The following is a 17,926-nucleotide window of genomic DNA, read 5'->3' as shown; positions in this document are numbered from 1 at the left end:
TATGCAAACATGTATTTTGTATTAATTTAGATCACTTGGTTGAAATCTGTCTCTTTCTATTGATCGGTGTGAAAAAAGCCACATTAAATCTACTTTGATTCAATGTTGTAAGACAATGAAACTTGCAGAGAATGCTTTTTATACGCACTGTAGCCATGTGAATTTGGTGTTTTGTCTTTGTTCGACAGTGGCATTTTAATTTAGATGCCTCAGCAGTGTCATAATCAACTACACGATGTATTTCAGCCACTTAGGTTTCCTTCACATCCTTTTTGTTTTCTTAAAAAGTCCAAATCACATTTCACCCACATGCCCTGGCGCTTACATTATAGATGCTTTATGTTATATCCTTTAAAACTAGATTGTTACACATTATATTGTCTGTTATTTTGTGCATTTTCATATCTTGCACTGCATAAAGCAAGATGTCAAACTGTCTTTATATCTGAATTTGACATTGTTTGCTTTACATTTCATAAAAAATAATGCGTTAAGGCTAAAGATTATGAGTGTGTGGATATGAAAACGTCTATATGAAGACTGGGAGTGTCTGTATGCTGTATGTTGACACACATGGACGCAGCAGATAGCTTCCACAAACGGGTGATAACAGGCCTGAGACACAGTGTCTGTAGATGGGGGCCTCACTGTGGGGTGTATGTTTGTATTTTCACTGTGTGGTAGTTGTCAGTATAATCACTTTGATCCCTGATCTTTCATTTAGCACAATTGAATGTCCAAAAGGGTTATGACCTGCAAAACTACTGACATCCCCATCAGCCTCAGTGCTATTAACTAATGTTGGCATGCTAACACACTCAGATGATAAACAGTGACACTTCCTTAACACTGTCTGCATTTGTTCTGTAATTACCTAATGCCCATCCCTAACAAACACTTCACTTCCTCCCTGCATTCCTTATTAGTTTCAGGAGTTGTGAAATCAAGCATCACCTTTTCTTTTCTCACGGATTTATCGACATCAAACCCCGTGACGAATGCTCATTCTTGTTCCCTTTGTCGGTTACTTATCAGATCTCACGTGACTTGATGATGTTCTCCACACAATGGACTTGTTCATGTTAACTCACTCAGTGGCCTATAGCCATGAAGTTCATATGACTACATGCATTTTACAAAGAGCCACATGTTGCGTCATTGAGACCGGAGGCTGAAATCGGTTATCAGGGGTGTTAGAGAGAGAATGGAGGCTTTTGTCCCTAAGAGACCTTTAGAGATCATCCTATACCTCATCCATTTTTTATTTTACCTCTTTTAAAGATTTTGTATTATTACCCCAATCAAAGAATAACTCCTCTTTATCAGTTACTTTTGACTATATAGTGTATATTTACACTACCGTTCAGAAGTTTGGAATCAGTTGTTATATTGATGTTTTTATTCTTTCCTTCAATAATGTCTATTTTAACAAAAAAAAAACTGTGTAATTCAGACACCAAATGTATTATTTACATTTGAAATAGTGATGTCCCCAAAACAAAAATAATTAAATGATTAAAACTTCCATTTAGTTGTCGTCCCCACAGTGTTTCATGACCCTCGATCATTATTGAACCACAACGGTGCAATTGGGCTCTACATATGTTTTCTTTGGGTCCTCTGCAGCTTATTCAGTGGTTGAATTCAGAGGTTTGAACTGTGATTTCATCAGTCCATAGTATGTTCAGCTGATATTCCAATAATGCTAACCGTAGACTAACCTATTTCTCTTGTGAAGCTTGAAGAACAGCTTCATTAAAGCAACACATTGTAATAGGCTGCATTACTGTGCACGTGACACCTAAACAGAAACCTGTTTCTGTTTAAATCTGCACACATTTTGATGCAGTATCTTTTACCAATGACTGGTGTCTTCTTCTATTTTTATTGAACTGTTGCTCAGAGGGATCTTTGTCTCTTTCTGCACTTTCTCTCAGCGTTTTGTTCTCCATGTACAAAACAAACCCTTCATACAAACTAACATCTGTCAGGACTCTCTACAACCTAAAAGCATCAAAGATGATTAAAACATATAGAGTAGTCCTCTCAGCCATCTGGCTGGACCCAATCAAGCTTTTGTGGCAGGCGATTTCAAACATTTGTGTATATTATGTACACTATTTACTGTGGACCAGATTGACATCACCGCTTATCCACAGTTGACATATTTTACACAGCAAGACCATTTTACATTTGATCTGTTATCTATATTTTGTACCTGATTGATATCACTACATTTATAGCTGTTTTACATCATATTCACACTTTGTTTTTCTTTTTTGTTGTTGTGAATGAACTGTTGCCACGATTAAATAGCCCAGCTAGCTTAGCAGCAAAGCAGCATTACTTATTGACTCTAATATTTGTTTGAAAGTTTGATAATAAAAATGACAAATAAACAAGATAAAACTTTAAATAATGCTGGTATGGAATTAAATTATCAATAAAAGTGTATTTATTTTTCACCAAATGGTTCATAAGAGTGCAAAATTACAATATTTACACAAGTTACTCAAAATGATGTTTCTTTTTATCTAATGTTTTCTTTTATCTTGTGAGATATTTAATATTTTCACATCTTCTCACAGAGTCCTTCTTAGTGTGAGGAGGTACAATGAATGGTCTAATTGCTTGTGTCCAGACTAAGGTGATATAACCTGTGACGAGGCCTCACAGACGTAAACATGGCTTCTTTTCAAACATGCCAAAAAGGTTGGGAACCTCCAGTTTAAGGTACTGTACTCTCGTTTATGCTGCTTGATGTCATCAAAACGTGTTTGATGACAGATTGTTTATATATAAATTAAAGTCCTTTAGAATAGACCAGAGAATAGTGACAATGTTTTATACCTGTTTTATTAAAATTATTTTTTATTTTTTTCTGGTTCACATCCCCTTGTTTTATGTTGCTTTTTATTAGTTTTAATAATCTGTGTCTGATGTTTCTCTCTTTCACCAGTCATCCAGGCTTCGTTGTGTCTTAGTATCTGTCCTCAAACTGGGTTGGACCACCAGCATCCATCTCCACTCAGCTACAGAAGATGTCCAACCCTGTCGCTGCCATGTCACATGGACCATACGAGAAACAAACCAGGTGAGTTTGAGGACTGCAATGATAAAAAAAGTTGGGTTTATGTGTTTATCTCATGACTTTGCTCAAAGATAATCAGCAGTAGAGGAACTACCCCCCTGAGGGAATCCCCAGTATACGTACACAACATGACGTACTAAGATGCTGTACTCCTGATACTGTATGTGCCCCCCTTTTTAGCCTCTTTACTCCCCGTGTGCCCCTCAGACAGCATGAGGTTAGGCCTGCAGGACCAAACAGGTTCCTCTTACTACCCATGTCCAGACTTGGACCTGGTTCATGCTTAGAGGGCGGAGTGGTCAAACTAGGGTTGGGATATCCCTGTCTCAAGGTGTCGCTGGTCGATAGCGCTGTCTGTCTGTCACACAGGCCTTATCTCTGCCACCCCCCCGCCAGGTTGCTCAGCAACCAGAGGGGTTGTGGGGTCCAGCGCGTAGACGTAGGGTCGACGTAGTTTCATATGGGTGTTCCCGCTCTGCTCGAATTCTCTCTGTACTCATCTTTTTGGTTTGTCCTGGCTCAGTTTGTCAACGGGTTCGTCTAGGCCGACCGAGCAGAGATCGTCCTTTTTCCAGTGCTGGAGACCAGCTGGGTGTACCTGCATGCAGGTAAGGGGTGTGGCTTCCTCTGGACAGGGGTTAGAGACAGAGGGTAGAGGTCAAACAGGATGGATATCTGAATGAACCCTGATTGGAGAGGAGCAGAATCTAACCTTTAATGTCTTTGCCATGCTTGTAAGTTAAGGGCGGGAAGATGTTTTCTTGAGCTCAAATTATTTTTTAGGGAGAGAATATTAATCTTTACAAAGGGCTGCCGTCTTGGTCCTAGTCGACTAAGATTTATTTAGTCATTTTTTATGCTTTTTTACCGCTGAATGACTTATTTCCAAGAAACTTATAAGCACATCTCTGGTAAAGACAATATTTAAAGTGGTGCTTTAGTGTGATTCTTTGTGGAGAAACTCCGTTTTACAGATCTGTCGATTCGAGACAAAATCGTATGAGTATTAGTCGACTGAGAATTTCTTTGGTCGAAGGCAAACACCAATCTTTACAAACAAAGATGTTTGTTGTGCACATTTTCTGTAAAGACAGTTCAAGCATTTTTAAGTAATTTAAGGTCAAGGTCAAATGGGATTATGATCTTTGGGTTTTCATAGTTCGCTGCACTTATTTTGACTTTGTGCTAAAATCTCTGTATATTGTCAGTGGTACAGGGTGAAGAATTGTTCCCTATAAATGGCAATTTCTTGTTAATGTGCAGATGTGTTTCTTTCAAGCATAACTATCTATCATTCCTTATCAATTTTGTGCATGTGTAATGTGAATGCGAAATTACCTTGCCTCTATTTAGGCTATCTGCTAAGAAATATCTTCAATTGCAATTTTGCAAAAAAGCCACTGTTAATTTTGCATATTCCCGTCTAAATGTGATCGTGTTTGCTGTTACAGTAGCTGTATTTCAAGTTTTTCACTGTACTGTTGCAAAACAGAGTTGTCTGGTTGAAGAAGGGTGTAACCCAAAGATAAGGAGCAGTATGACTTCTATTTAAACTATAACGAAGTTCACATTCTCAACGGCTGGTTGACTATCTGTCCTGAGCCGTGGCTCTGCAGGCTTAGCATGTGTGTGGTGGTAGATGGCGGTACCCTCATCAACGCGGCCTTAAAAAGGCTCAAAGCAGGCCTTAAAGGTCTCTGTAGTGGCTGAGTCAAGTTGACTACAGCATAATGGTACTTTTACTATGATTAATGCAAGAATATGATATATATTTATAGTAAATTCTGTGTTTTGGATGCTGCTTGCATTAAAAGTATGTCAAAACCCAGGGCTCCCAAATCAGCAGTAAAAAGAAGAAGATTTAATATTAATGGTCCCCATTGAGTCGTTGGTTATTTCTAACTGTGTTGTATCTCATATAATTACTATATACTTGTTTTTTGTATGTTCATTCATTCTTTTTCTGTCTTAGGGAATGCATAAAAGTACCCGAGAGTTCAACATCTGAAAAACATCAATGGAAAACAATTTCAGTTTCGAGGTTAGTCCGATCTTGGAGAATTGGTCCGGGTGGAGACTGTGAAGTTTGATGTGTTCAATAAATCTTAGCAGCAATACATATGTTCCCTTCATCGTTCAATTTTCATCCAACTTTCTTCTGTTAATTCTTCTTCCTCTCGTCTAGGGCAGTGATGTGTCCTATGAAGAAAACGACACAGCCTTCCCGTCTCCACTGAGACTGTGAGTCCTTTCTCTCATTTAGGCCTCTCTGTTTCTGCAGTACTCTGCTGTACATGTACTGTAACTTTACCTGGACATCTGTTTCTGATAAGACTAAACGATAAAAGGTCTTTCTTGCCCTGAACTGAGCATGTCAGGTTCTCAAGATGTGCACCACCCAAACAAGTCACTCCAAACAAGTGATTATGAGACTTTGTATAGTGCAAAAGGAGTCACATTTAATGATGAACCCACAGAGAATCAGTTGCCCTCAGCTCTACAGAGCTATTTAGCTTCTTTTAGCTAATTGTTTTGGTTTTAAGGAGCGTCATTTTCATAATTTGATTCATTTTTTAAGTAAAAATGCGCTGATAAACCCACTTAAAAGCTCCCTTCCCAGCACTAGACAGACTAGCTCATGAACATGGTGGCGCATGTAGCAGCTAAAGAGTCAGATATTTCCCTCAGAAGTTGGTGGAGACCAAACCAGAGCTAAAAAGAGAGTGAATATTGGACTTACATTCATCAGGTGGCGCCTAATACAAATTCAAATGAAAGCTATTGTATCTGTGGAGTGTATAAATAGCTAACTGCTAACAAGTTCACCATAACAACTGATTAAGGTGATAATGTTTTGTCAGACAGCTTGTGTGCACTGCCCCCAAGTGGCCAACAAAACTCAATAAATGCAGGTTTAAGGTGAGGGTCATGTTGCAAGCGTTCAATCTGACAACTATAAAAAGTATTTACCAAAATTACAATAAAGGAACAGGGTATAGGGACACATTTAAAACTTGGATCTTGACATAAATGATCATTCACAATTCCGGAAGTGGTTAATCACATCCCCATAATGTGAAAGCAGCATTAGAGAGGAGGTATTTTTAATGGAGGTAAATATGCCCAATAGTCTAAACTCAGGGCATTTAACCCAGTACTCCAAGCAGTCGATGATAAGGAATGTGTTGAGCAATCTTGCCCTCTTGTGGCGAAGAACAGAATAGCACTAACAGCATCATTTCACAGTAATGGAGAAGTTGATCAGCCTAAACTGAGACCTTCACTTGGATGGATTTTATGGATTTTTTAAATTTTATTTTTAGGGTTCAAGCATTTTTTCCTTTATTTAGGATCACATTAAAGCAGCAGTTCACACTGTCATCTTTTGCTTTACTTTTACAGAATCATCCAATTTTTTCAGCTTTTTTCAATGTCAAAATAGTACACAAAATTGAAACATGGGGTGTTTTTCATTTGAAAACTAAATATAATAATTTATAAATAAAAATAATTGCTATCTACAATTACAGGCTTCAAAGTCAATTTAACTTAGACACAATTATGGGAGTGCAATTTCTAAAAAAATCCCCACATTTCCTCTCCCTATCGGGGCTGATTTGAGGTGAGACATTAGAAGATGTTGGTGAGAAGCATTCGTGCTCATCCTTAGTCTTTATTGATGTTTCTGTTTGTCCACACCACCAGGACTCCACCAGGTCAGAGCGTCATCTATGACCTGGAATGGAAGAGGCCGGAAGAGGAGGAGGAGGAGGAGAATGAGCCACCTATGGCCATCGTCATCCCCAGTGATTCAGAGGGTAGGTTCCCCTCGCAGGCCATGCAGCCGCTGGCGACTTGATGTTTTATATCTATGCACACATCACTTTTCTGCAGTGGTGGAATGTAACAAAGTACATTTACTCAAGTACTATGAGTTCAAGTTCAAGGTTTTTTGTACTCTACCTCTACTCCACTACATCGCAGAGGTAAATGTTGTACTTTTTACTCCACTACGTCTGTCTGACAGCTTTAGTTACTCTGTAAATTACAATTATTCATACCCTTTTTGTCCAGTGAAAACCATGTATCTCTAGATGTTTAATATTTGTGATTAACTGAAGGATGAAGTGTTCCTTTATGGGTTGAGATAATTGTCCTACTTCTTAATATAAATAAATAAACTATTTAAAAATCCTCTTGGATCAGCTGAAAAATGCATCATCACAAAGCTGATAACAGGCTGTTTTTATGAACATATGACGATATGATGCATTGCTGTAGATTAAACTACCCAACAGTATATAAAAGAGTTAAAATTAGCACAAACATACACATCTACAGCAGTAAAATGCAACATACACATTTATGCAGCAGCAATATTAATCCAGAAACATCAAATGTAAGTGATAATGTAAGAGCCGGTCATTGTCGTGAAATAAACCCCGACAGGGCGATGCGATGTGATCTTGCACCGCCCTGAAGGGGTTTATTTCACAACAACAACCCGCTAGCTGTACATTATCCCGCTTATTACACGGCTACTTACTTAAGAAATAAATAATTTGACACGAAAACGGTCAGGACTGCGCCCATAGCAACGGTCTGTTATACATAGCAACGGTCTGTTATACATAGCTACGGTCTGTTACAAAGTAATAACAGACCGTAGAATGCCGTGATTGACCAATCAGAACTGAGTATTCAACACAGCCGCGTAATAAATAACAGTAAAGCACTGACAGGGAGCATTTTATTACACAATGATGATAATACTTACATACTTTTACTTGTAGTGAAGTATTGTATAGTGCTACTTATACTTCAGTAAAGGAATCTGAAAATCTTCCACAAACTTCTTTATTTCAGCTTATCTGAACCTGAACACCAACGCCACCACGAGAGGGGATGCTCAAGTTAGTCGACATTCTTCATACTTATCAGATATAAAAGATCATTAATGTAAACTAATATTATCCACTAGTGTGTTTATTAACTAACCACATTGCATTACCACAGGCCTATGTGGAGCTGAATGAGCTCCAGGGCAACACCTGGCAGGAGACCGGCCGCTGGGTCGGCTACGAGGAGAACTTGAACCCCGCCACAGGAACATGGGGTCCTTCTCATGTCTCCCACCTCACCTTCAAGAGCCTGATTCAGCTCCGCAAGACCATGAGCACAGGTGACTTTTAGATGAAATCTGTGCAAACGATGTGATAAAATCAATTTTAGTTTGATGAATACGACGAGTTAAAGGCAACTCAAATGTACTCAGGTGCCGTCATCCTCGACCTGAACGCCAGCAGTCTGTCTGCTGTGGCTGAGAAGGTGGTCGATGAGCTGCTGAGCAAGAATGAGATTCGCGCCAGCGATCGTGACGACCTGCTGAGAGCTCTCCTCATGAGACGCAGGTAACACACCATTTCTCTATTTCTTTCCATAGTCATAGAAATTGTCTGCAGCATGCACTTTATTCTCATTTTATTTGTCTATCCAGTCAGTCTGAGGCAGCTGAGGTTATTCCCTCTGGAGACATTGAGATGCAGACCTTTTCTGTAACCAAGAAGGTAAACATTTAGTTTTTTTAATACAGTTTTATCTACCTTATCATTTGGCTGATCATCAGTATCATATTATAACATTCTTCTTGCAGAGAGACACCTCTGACAACATGGAGGCTTCAATTGTCCTCTCAGGTACGTTCAAGTTATTCAGTTATGTGTCTCCATGTGTGTTTCTGGAGCAGATGTGGCTAAAAGAGTGTTCGTTTTTTTTGATAGGTGTCCTGGACACCCTGGAGAAACCAGTTGTGGGTTTTGTGAGACTGGCTGACTCTATGGTGATGAACTCCTCCCTGGAGTCCCCTGTCCCCGTTCGCTTCGTCTTTATGCTGGTGGGCCCTAGCCAGAGCGGGATGGACTACAGCGAAACTGGCCGTGCCATGGGTGCTCTGATGGCCGACTGGGTGAGAGAGGAAAACGAACCGATAAAGAATATTTGTGTATTTATGGTGCAGGTGAATAAAATCGTTCTGCTCTCACAGGTGTTCTGCCTGGAGGCCTTCTTAGCCCAGACGGACAGAGATCTGACCAACGCCATCGCTGACTTCATGGACTGCAGCATTGTGATCCCTCCCACTGAGATCCAAGATAAGGACATGCTTGAGCCAATCATCAATTTCCAGAAGAAGATGCTGCGTGAGAGACTCCGTCCAATCGACACCCGCCTAGCCTTCGGTGACCGGGCCATAGGTCAGCATATTTCATACGTCATCCCAACTCGTCACATACTGAAGTAGTGCGAAGATTAAACATTAAACATTGTGGCCATTCCTACACATTCATTATAGTTGGCCCTAACAAAAACAAACTAAAACTACTGGGAAACTAAAACTAAATATATGAAAAATAAAATTAAACCTTTCTGAAAAACTAAACTAAAACTAGCAAATGCACTCTGAAAACTAACTAACACTAAATTAAAATCAAATCAAAAAGTTAAAATTAAAATACAATAAAACCTAATTGAAAATTAGAAAACTATTATAACCTAAGTCCACTCCTTTAACTGAAATACAACTTTTTTTCCCGGTGCTGTTTTTTCCAGTAAATGCTAAAAGAAGTTGACTTCAGGTACATGACAGAGAAAAGAACAGGGTTGGAGGTGGAAAAATGTTGCAAAAGGAACTAACAAGGTTTTATGGGAAATGTGGTCTAAATTTTGAGATCAGCTCAAACATTGGTACATATAGCACCTTTAAATTGTATTCACTTACTCATAGAAAACAGACAAATGAAGCCTCCACTGGAGAAATTAGAAAAACCTGTATAAAACAACCTTATCTTAAAAGCAGTAGATATAGTGTTATCAATACTAATCAGTCAGTTTGGTTTGTTTGTCCAGCTGAGAAAGCTCCACAGGAGCCTCGGGAGGACCCTCTGGCCCGTACAGGCTATCCTTTCGGTGGGATGGTGAAGGACCTGAAGCGCCGTTACCGCCACTACCTCAGCGACTACACAGACGCTCTGAACCCTCAGGTCCTCGCTGCCGTCATCTTCATCTACTTCGCCGCCCTGTCCCCGGCCATCACCTTTGGAGGGCTTCTGGGTAAAAGAGAGACGCAGATAGAGAGTTGTGCAGCTCAATTCATTTGTTTCCTGACCTTTGATATTATTCATAATTCTCTCTGTTGTCAGCTGACAAAACGGATAGAATGATGGGCGTGTCAGAGCTTATGATCTCCACCAGCATCCAGGGTATCATCTTCTGCCTCATCGCCGCCCAGCCCGTCCTCGTCATCGGCTTCTCTGGACCACTGCTGGTGTTTGAGGAAGCGTTTTACGCTGTACGTATGAGTTTTCACATGTTGAAATGAATCTTTTATTAGCTATTTTTTTTTTCCTTCATCAGCATCTTTTTTTCCATTCCATGCTAGTTCTGCAAGTCCCAGGAGATGGAGTACATTGTGGGCCGTATCTGGGTGGGGATGTGGCTGATAGTGATCGTGGTCATCATCGTGGCCGTGGAAGGCAGCTTCCTGGTCAGATTCATCTCCCGCTTCACTCAGGAAATCTTCTCCATCCTCATCTCTCTCATCTTCATCTATGAGACCTTCTATAAGCTCATGAAGGTTTCCTCCCCTCATCATCTTCACATCCTATAATGGCCTCATGTGTTGTCTCTTATTTTGCTTCCTCTGACTTCTCATCTGCTGTTGCACAGATCTTCCAAGCCCACCCTCTGGTCCTGAACTACGATCATCTGAACATGACATTGGACAACCCCTTCCACCCAATCGTCATAGAGCACACCGTGACCGATCACGAAGGTAACATAACCATCCATGAGAAGGAGATCGAAAGGGCCTACCCCAACACTGCCCTGCTGTCTATGTGCCTGATGTTTGGCTGCTTCTTCATTGCGTTCTTCCTTCGCCATTTTAAAAATGGTCATTACTTCCCCGGCCCGGTGAGTTCAACTTCCTATGTCCAGAGATTGTGTAGTTTTGAAAAGACTAAGTAGGCTCTGTGATTTTGACCATGGTGTGTCCTGGTGTCTCACTAGCTCCGTCGTTTGATCGGAGATTTCGGTGTCCCCATTGCTATTTTCTTCATGATTGCTATTGATATCAGCATTGAGGATGCTTACACTCAGGTGAGTAGTTGTGTTGTGTTGTGGTAAGTTAAGTCATCTCAAATAAGTTCTAATAATGCTTATATCTTTTTTATAAAAACAAAAAACTCTTAAAGGCAGAGTATGTAGCATTTAGGGGGAGCTATTGGCAGAAATGGAATGTAATATTAATAAGTATATTTTCTTTAGTGTATAATCACCTGGAAATAAGAATCATTGTGTTTTTGTTCCCTTAGAATGAGCCGTTTATATCTACATACGGAGCGGGCCTCCATATTTCTACAGTAGTCCAGAATGGACAAACCAAACACTGCCTTTAGAGTGGGCCGTTCGGGTTTTCGTGACAGCTACCGTAGTTCTTAGGGGTGGGAGAAAAAATCAATACAGCATAGTATCACATTTCTTTGTGTGGCAATATTGTATTGATACACGGATGTCAAGTATTGACCTTTTATTATATAAACTATTAACTTCTTAACAAGCTAACAGTCCGCTGGTGGGTTCGGTCACTATTGTGTATTTCAGAGGTTGTAGCAGTCAATTAGGCCACTACAACCTCAGTTAAAGCTAGAGTGAAAATACTGGTATCATATGAAACTAGAAAACCCGAGGAATCAATTGATACCAACCATGTCAGGTTAGCTTGTCCAGAAGAACAATAAATAACGCTCCAAATTTACACACATTTTGGCGAGGAAAAAATGGCATGGCCATTTTCAAAGGGGGTTCCTTGACCTCTGACCTCAAGATATGTGAATGAAAACTCTGAGATGAACAGAGTGAAAACTGTATCTACTAAGACAAAACAGATGTTGACAAACTGCATAATTTGCAGTCAAAAAAAGGTAATAAATCGCAATATATCTTATCACAATACTCAGCATATAGCAAAATATTTAAAATCGCAATAAGATTGTATCATGACTGAAGTATCTTGATAATATCATATCGTGGGTCCTCTGGTGATTCACACCCCTAGTTCTCCTACACGCTTGGCACACGGTAGAAGTTTCAGTTGGTTGCAATCTGCAACCTCACCACTAGATACCGCCAAATCCTACACACTGCACCTTTAAGCCTCACATCATGTGCATTAAGATAAATGTTTTGCAGCTGAAGTGTATACAGTTTAGGCCAAAATGCACAATGTATACTTAGAGTTTATAATAATGTCTGTCTAAAAATCTTTGTAAAACCGACTTCCTGCTCATAAAAAGGAAGTTTATGTTTCTGGTTACAATCCTCTTTATATTTTATCTCTCTAAAATACGACTGAACTTAAACTATTTCTGTTTATTTGTCTTTCTGTGATTTTTATGGTGATAAATGAGCTGAATGAAAATCATTCTGTCCCCTTGTAGAAACTGGTTGTGCCAAAAGGCATTGAGGTGACCAACCCCCAAATCAGAGGCTGGTTCATTAACCCCATGGGAGAGAAGAAGAACTTCCCCATCTGGATGATGTTCGCCTGCTGTGTGCCAGCTCTGCTCGTCTTCATCCTCATCTTCCTGGAGTCCCAGATTACCACGTGAGTGACGCTATAGTTGAAATAATGGCATTCAGTCTGCACTATCACTTCAGGTGAAGCTAATGAACCCTGCTGTTGTCTGATTGCCAGGCTGATTGTGAGCAAACCTGAGAGGAAGATGGTGAAAGGATCCGGTTTTCATTTCGATCTGCTCATCCTGGTCATCATGGGGGGCGTCGCCTCTATTTTCGGGGTGCCCTGGCTGAGCGCTGCCACCGTGCGATCCGTCACCCACGCCAATGCTCTCACTGTCATGACCAAGGGCCCGAAACCAGAGATCGAGAAGGTGCTTGAGCAGAGGATCAGTGGCATGCTGGTGGCCATCATGGTTGGTAGGTGCTGCCATCTTCAGTGCTGATGCAGACACAGCAGACTCAGAGTAAATGACCATTTTCCTTTAATAATCATTCACTTTCTGTGACTCCTAGGTGTTTCTATTTTCATGGAACCTCTTCTGAAGATGATTCCTATGACAGCCTTGTTCGGTATCTTCCTCTACATGGGTATCACCTCTCTGAGTGGAATCCAGATGTGGGACAGGATGCTTCTGCTGATCACACCAAAGAAATACCATCCCGCGGACGCCTACGCCACCATGGTACGCAGCCTCCTCAAATACAGACCAGAACTTCACTCTGTTTAGGAATATATTTTCATGTGGAAGATCCTTATGTCTGAAAATGCAGTGTCTGTTCCATATATCTGCAAATATTTGCACACTATATTGCTGTATAGACTAAAATACCAGAAGAATAGTTAAATATTGTATTGAACTTTTCTTGCTTGTATGTCTTGAGAGGTCTCAATTCAACACTACGGTCATTTTGAAGGCTGTAATCTGCCCGTTCTCATTCCCAGGGGGTTAAATACAGAGGCTTTTGGTGCCTTCAAATGATACTCATGAGCTTGTGTTTACAACGAGGGAAGTCGTGTACACATATGCTTGGCGTTGAGAACATTGTTGCTTAGCAACAGCAATATTAACGTTGCTGTCTGCACCTAGAAGCCACAGAGGCTAACAAGCTAACAAGTGGGTAACACAATGCAGGAAATGCAGAGGCATGATGACAAAGGAAAAAGATGAGGCCGTTAGGAGTATCAACACTTTCCACAGACATTTTATAAAATTATGAAGAATTACAATATACAACTAAAATTACAATATATTCACCTATAATGTACAGAAAAATTCACTCCCATGGGCTCCGCCGTTTCTGACAACGTCAACAAACACGTCACCACTCGTGAACTCTGAGCTTTCAGAAACTTTCCACTTACAAGGTCGTGAATACGACAAGCGGGGGGCGTTCATATGGAGTCTTGAATACGGTAAACACAACCCCATTTGAAGGCACCATTAGTCATGGCCGTCGGCGTGCAGTAAAGCAGCACAAGGCCCCCTTTAGTGCTGGTGTTACATCCAAATCTGTGACCTCAGAGAGCCAGCCACACATGAGGTCACCATTTCTTTCCGCTGTCATCAAAAAATGTGACCCCACTGTATCTGTATAATAAATTTAGGCAAATATGTGGCAGAAAACACACAAAACTAAATTGTTGAAAAACATACATTTTTAATTCAAAGATATATTCACAAAACTCTAAAAGAAAAGCAATAGATAGGTACAGTGGGGTCACATTTTCTGACGACAGCAATCAGAAATGGGGACTTTATGGCTCTCTGCGATTACAGATTTCTGTAGTACCGGTATGAAACACACCAGGCGTTCCATTAACTATAATGTAAACCTATCCACGGCAACAGTAAACGCTCCGATAAAGTTTGCCGGGAGTGTGGTGACTTGAAGAGCGAAAGAAACACACAAAGATGTCTAGAGGGTAGGAGGATGGGCCCAACAAACACAAGGCTTTGATCCAGGAGACCGCTGTTCGTGTCTCGTGCATCACGTTACAATCAGCTGTTCGTTCATGTCCCGTGTTCACAACGTTCAGTGTCATTTTCACTGTACAAACGTAGTAGTTTTAAGCCCAACCATGTAGTTCTTTCCTAAACCTAACTGTAGTTGTTTTGTTGTCTAATCCTAAAGTGACACCAAGGTGCATGACAAATCGCCGGTATGTGACGAGTTGGGATGAAAACATGTTCCTGTAGTTTGTCATTATGATTACGAAAACATGTTTCTAATATTTTGTATGTGGCAGTCTCAGAGGACAAATATCACAAGACCATGGACGGATAATGAAACAATGGGCACAGACATGTAAAAGGCCCCCCCCACCCCTCCATAGGAGCAGGACAACCAGAGTTTTGTGTCTCTTTGTGGTCGTTTTGGGTTTCTTTGCGGCTATTTTGCATCTGTTTGTGGTCATTTCACGTCTTCGTAGTTGTTTTGAGTCTCTTTGTTGACGTTTTGTGTTCCTTTGTAGTCATTTTGAGTCTCTTTCTGGTCATTTTGTGTCCCTTTGTAGTCATTTTATGTCTCTCTTTGGTCGTTATGAATGTCTTTGTGGCCATTTTGCATGTCTTTGTAGTCGTCTCACATCTTTGTGGTTGATATGAGTCTCTTTGTTGTTGTTTTTCTGTCTCCCAGTGTTCATTTTGTAGATGTTTTATATCTCTTTGTGGTTGTTTTGAGTCTCTTTGTGGCCATTTCATGTCTCTCTCTGGTCGTCATGAATGTCTTTGTGGCCATTTTGCATGTCTTTGTAGTCGTTTCATATTTTTGTGGTTGATATGAGTCTCTTTGTGATCGTTTTGTGTCTCTCTGTGTTCGTTTTGAGTCTCTTTCTGGTTGTTTTGAGTCCCTTTGTAGTCATTTTGCATCTCTTTGTGGTGGTTTCTTTTCAATAAGAAATGTTAACAGTCATTTCAAACAGAGGCTCTGGACTGTCACATTGGATTGTATTGGTGTTCCTATGTTCCCTTCTATTTCAGTGTTCTTTAGCTGATGACAATCTCCCTGTAAATCATCCTAACGTGAATTAGCATTTTGTACATTTTCATGTTAGTCTTTGGCTCCATTCATAATCCCCTGCTAACGCTCTCCTCTGCTGTCATTTGTGTAGGTGCCTACACGGAAGATGCATCTCTTCACTTTCATCCAGCTCGTGTGCCTGGCTGCCCTGTGGATAGTGAAGATGAGTCCCTTCTCTCTGGCTCTGCCTTTTGTTCTCATCCTCACCATCCCTCTGCGCATGTTAATGACTGGCACGCTCTTCACTGCCAAGGAGATGAAATGTGTAAGTACATCTCTGCATCATTCACTACAGTCTCAGGCACACATTATGGTGTTGTTAGATATGTAGGTTTCTCTGTTGTAACTGGATGTGTTTGTGCTGCAGCTGGACGCAGATGATGCCAAAGTGACGTTTGAGGAGGTACCTGGGGTAGACGTGTACGATGAGTCCCCACTGCCATAAACAACACCATATCATTAATGTTTCAAATTCAGTAATTATGTGAACATTTAATATCAAAACTATGTATTTGTAAACATATACAGTTTCAAACTTTTCTGTTCTGTTATTTATCTTTAAAGGAAATTACCTCTCATTTCTAGAATACATACATTAAACATACTTAACTTAAATATTGAGTTATCTTTTCAACCAGGAAACTTGATTTCTTTAAATGAGAAGTGTTTTCCCTCAAGACGTGAGGTAAATCCATTCATAATTTTGTTTTTTCTTTTAGTGCATAACTACAGTATAGCTTTAAAGTGACTACCTGAACTGCCACATTGTAGATCATTCCATGTTATAATAATATGATTCCACCTAACCTAATGTTCGCTATTTAAATTAAGCAGATTTGATCTATTCAGCTCTTTACACACACACACATAATGTATTTTCATGGGATTGCCCCCATACAGTAGCCTTTGTTTAGTCTCAAACATTTTTTTCAGTTGTGTTTGCCTCATTTGATATATCTGATATGTAAAGAAATATGTGTAATACACTTATATCTGATTTTAAGTGTGTAATTGCTTTGATGATTATAAAATGGGATGAGAAATGGGTATATATATGATATAATCAGGGCAAAACTTATTTGTAAATGTATCTTATTATGCCTGTTCTTGTGTGCTTGAAACACTGTACATGCTTGTTTGGATTGGATGGATTTTCACTTTATTAAAAATAAAAACATCCATTATGGGCTTGTTTTCATTAATGCGTTAGAAAATACAATAGTTCACATCACACACAGCTCACTTTTATCATTTTATCCTCCAATTAACAGGAGAGGGGTGTTCACTTAAACCAAGAGGCCTGCCACTCAGCTACATGCTGCATTCAAGGTTATCAAGTAAAACCCAACTTCTCAATACTACTACTTGGAAAACACCAGAAGTTTTCGTAAATACTTTTTTTTTTATTACCTGAAATAAGAAATTAAACTTTATGACAAGTCAGCTAAATTAAGCAGCATTGCGTCAGAATTTGCTCAGACGTACATTTTTTATTATTTTTATTTAAATAAGGTGATTAGGTCAAGAGTAAGCATAAAAACAGACTGAGAAGGTTAAATCATACAAATCCTTTACAGATAACATAAAAATGTGTATTGTATATGCAAAAGTGGAAACAAATTAAATAAATAATCATGTGAATAACTACAGACAATGAAATTAAATTGGGAAATAAACAATACTTTTTTAAAAATCAGCTATTATGTTGTTATTTCATTCTGCTTACAGTCACAACACTTTATTTCATTTGAGCAGTTTCTATTTATCACTTATCTTATTTCATAGAGCTACTTTCATCAAAAAGTCTTTAACTGGCAAATCAAATGTTGCAGCCAGACAGACATAGTAGAATAATTAAACAGTAATTGAGAAAAAAATATATATATTAAATATACAGACTTTGGAAAGGGACATTAAAAATGTTTAATTATTTTATATGTATATAATTATATATTTTTTTATTTATAAAAAAAATAAAAAATGTAATTATTAAATTAAATTTAAAAAATTAAATTATTATTATTAATTATTAAATTAAATTAAAAAAATGAAAAGATAATAAATATTTTCCAATTTATGGTCATATTATATTCATTTCATTTTTCATTTCAAAATTTATTTCGAACATGTAGAATACAAAAAAATAAAATAAAAAATAAAGAAAAGAATGATCATACCAACAAGTGGACAGTCAGAAACAAGTAGTATTTACATACAATGAAAAGCATAAGAAAAAGA

At 39.2% G+C, this 17,926-nt stretch overlaps 1 protein-coding gene across 1 annotated transcript; it reads left to right on the top strand.

Moving 5' to 3' along the window:
* Positions 1–3,523: 3,523 nt before the first annotated feature.
* slc4a1a (solute carrier family 4 member 1a (Diego blood group)) lies at positions 3,524–16,876 on the top strand. The gene is made up of 21 exons (XM_037791837.1): positions 3,524–3,699; positions 5,064–5,132; positions 5,277–5,332; positions 6,797–6,909; positions 7,958–8,004; positions 8,108–8,273; positions 8,367–8,502; positions 8,589–8,658; positions 8,745–8,787; positions 8,872–9,056; positions 9,135–9,342; positions 9,995–10,198; positions 10,288–10,436; positions 10,527–10,721; positions 10,814–11,059; positions 11,156–11,245; positions 12,586–12,752; positions 12,843–13,084; positions 13,181–13,350; positions 15,780–15,953; positions 16,056–16,876. Exons 2-21 carry the CDS (start codon positions 5,109–5,111, stop codon positions 16,131–16,133), a joined length of 2,763 nt encoding a protein of 920 aa, XP_037647765.1. The 5' UTR covers positions 3,524–3,699; positions 5,064–5,108; the 3' UTR covers positions 16,134–16,876.
* Positions 16,877–17,926: the final 1,050 nt, after the last annotated feature.

This window comes from Sebastes umbrosus, chromosome 14 (genome assembly GCF_015220745.1).
Source record: "Sebastes umbrosus isolate fSebUmb1 chromosome 14, fSebUmb1.pri, whole genome shotgun sequence".
In the NCBI taxonomy this organism is placed as follows: domain Eukaryota; kingdom Metazoa; phylum Chordata; class Actinopteri; order Perciformes; family Sebastidae; genus Sebastes; species Sebastes umbrosus.
This window is presented reverse-complemented; position numbering and strand designations above follow the sequence as displayed.

Excerpts from the sequence above, each read along its gene's own strand:
- slc4a1a (XM_037791837.1), top strand. The coding sequence starts at position 5,109 with ATGGAAAACAATTTCAGTTTCGAG. Across the intron at positions 8,274-8,366 it reads CCGCAAGACCATGAGCACAG|GTGCCGTCATCCTCGACCTG; the intron begins GTGACTTTTAGA and ends AAATGTACTCAG. Across the intron at positions 12,753-12,842 it reads CTGGAGTCCCAGATTACCAC|GCTGATTGTGAGCAAACCTG; the intron begins GTGAGTGACGCT and ends TCTGATTGCCAG.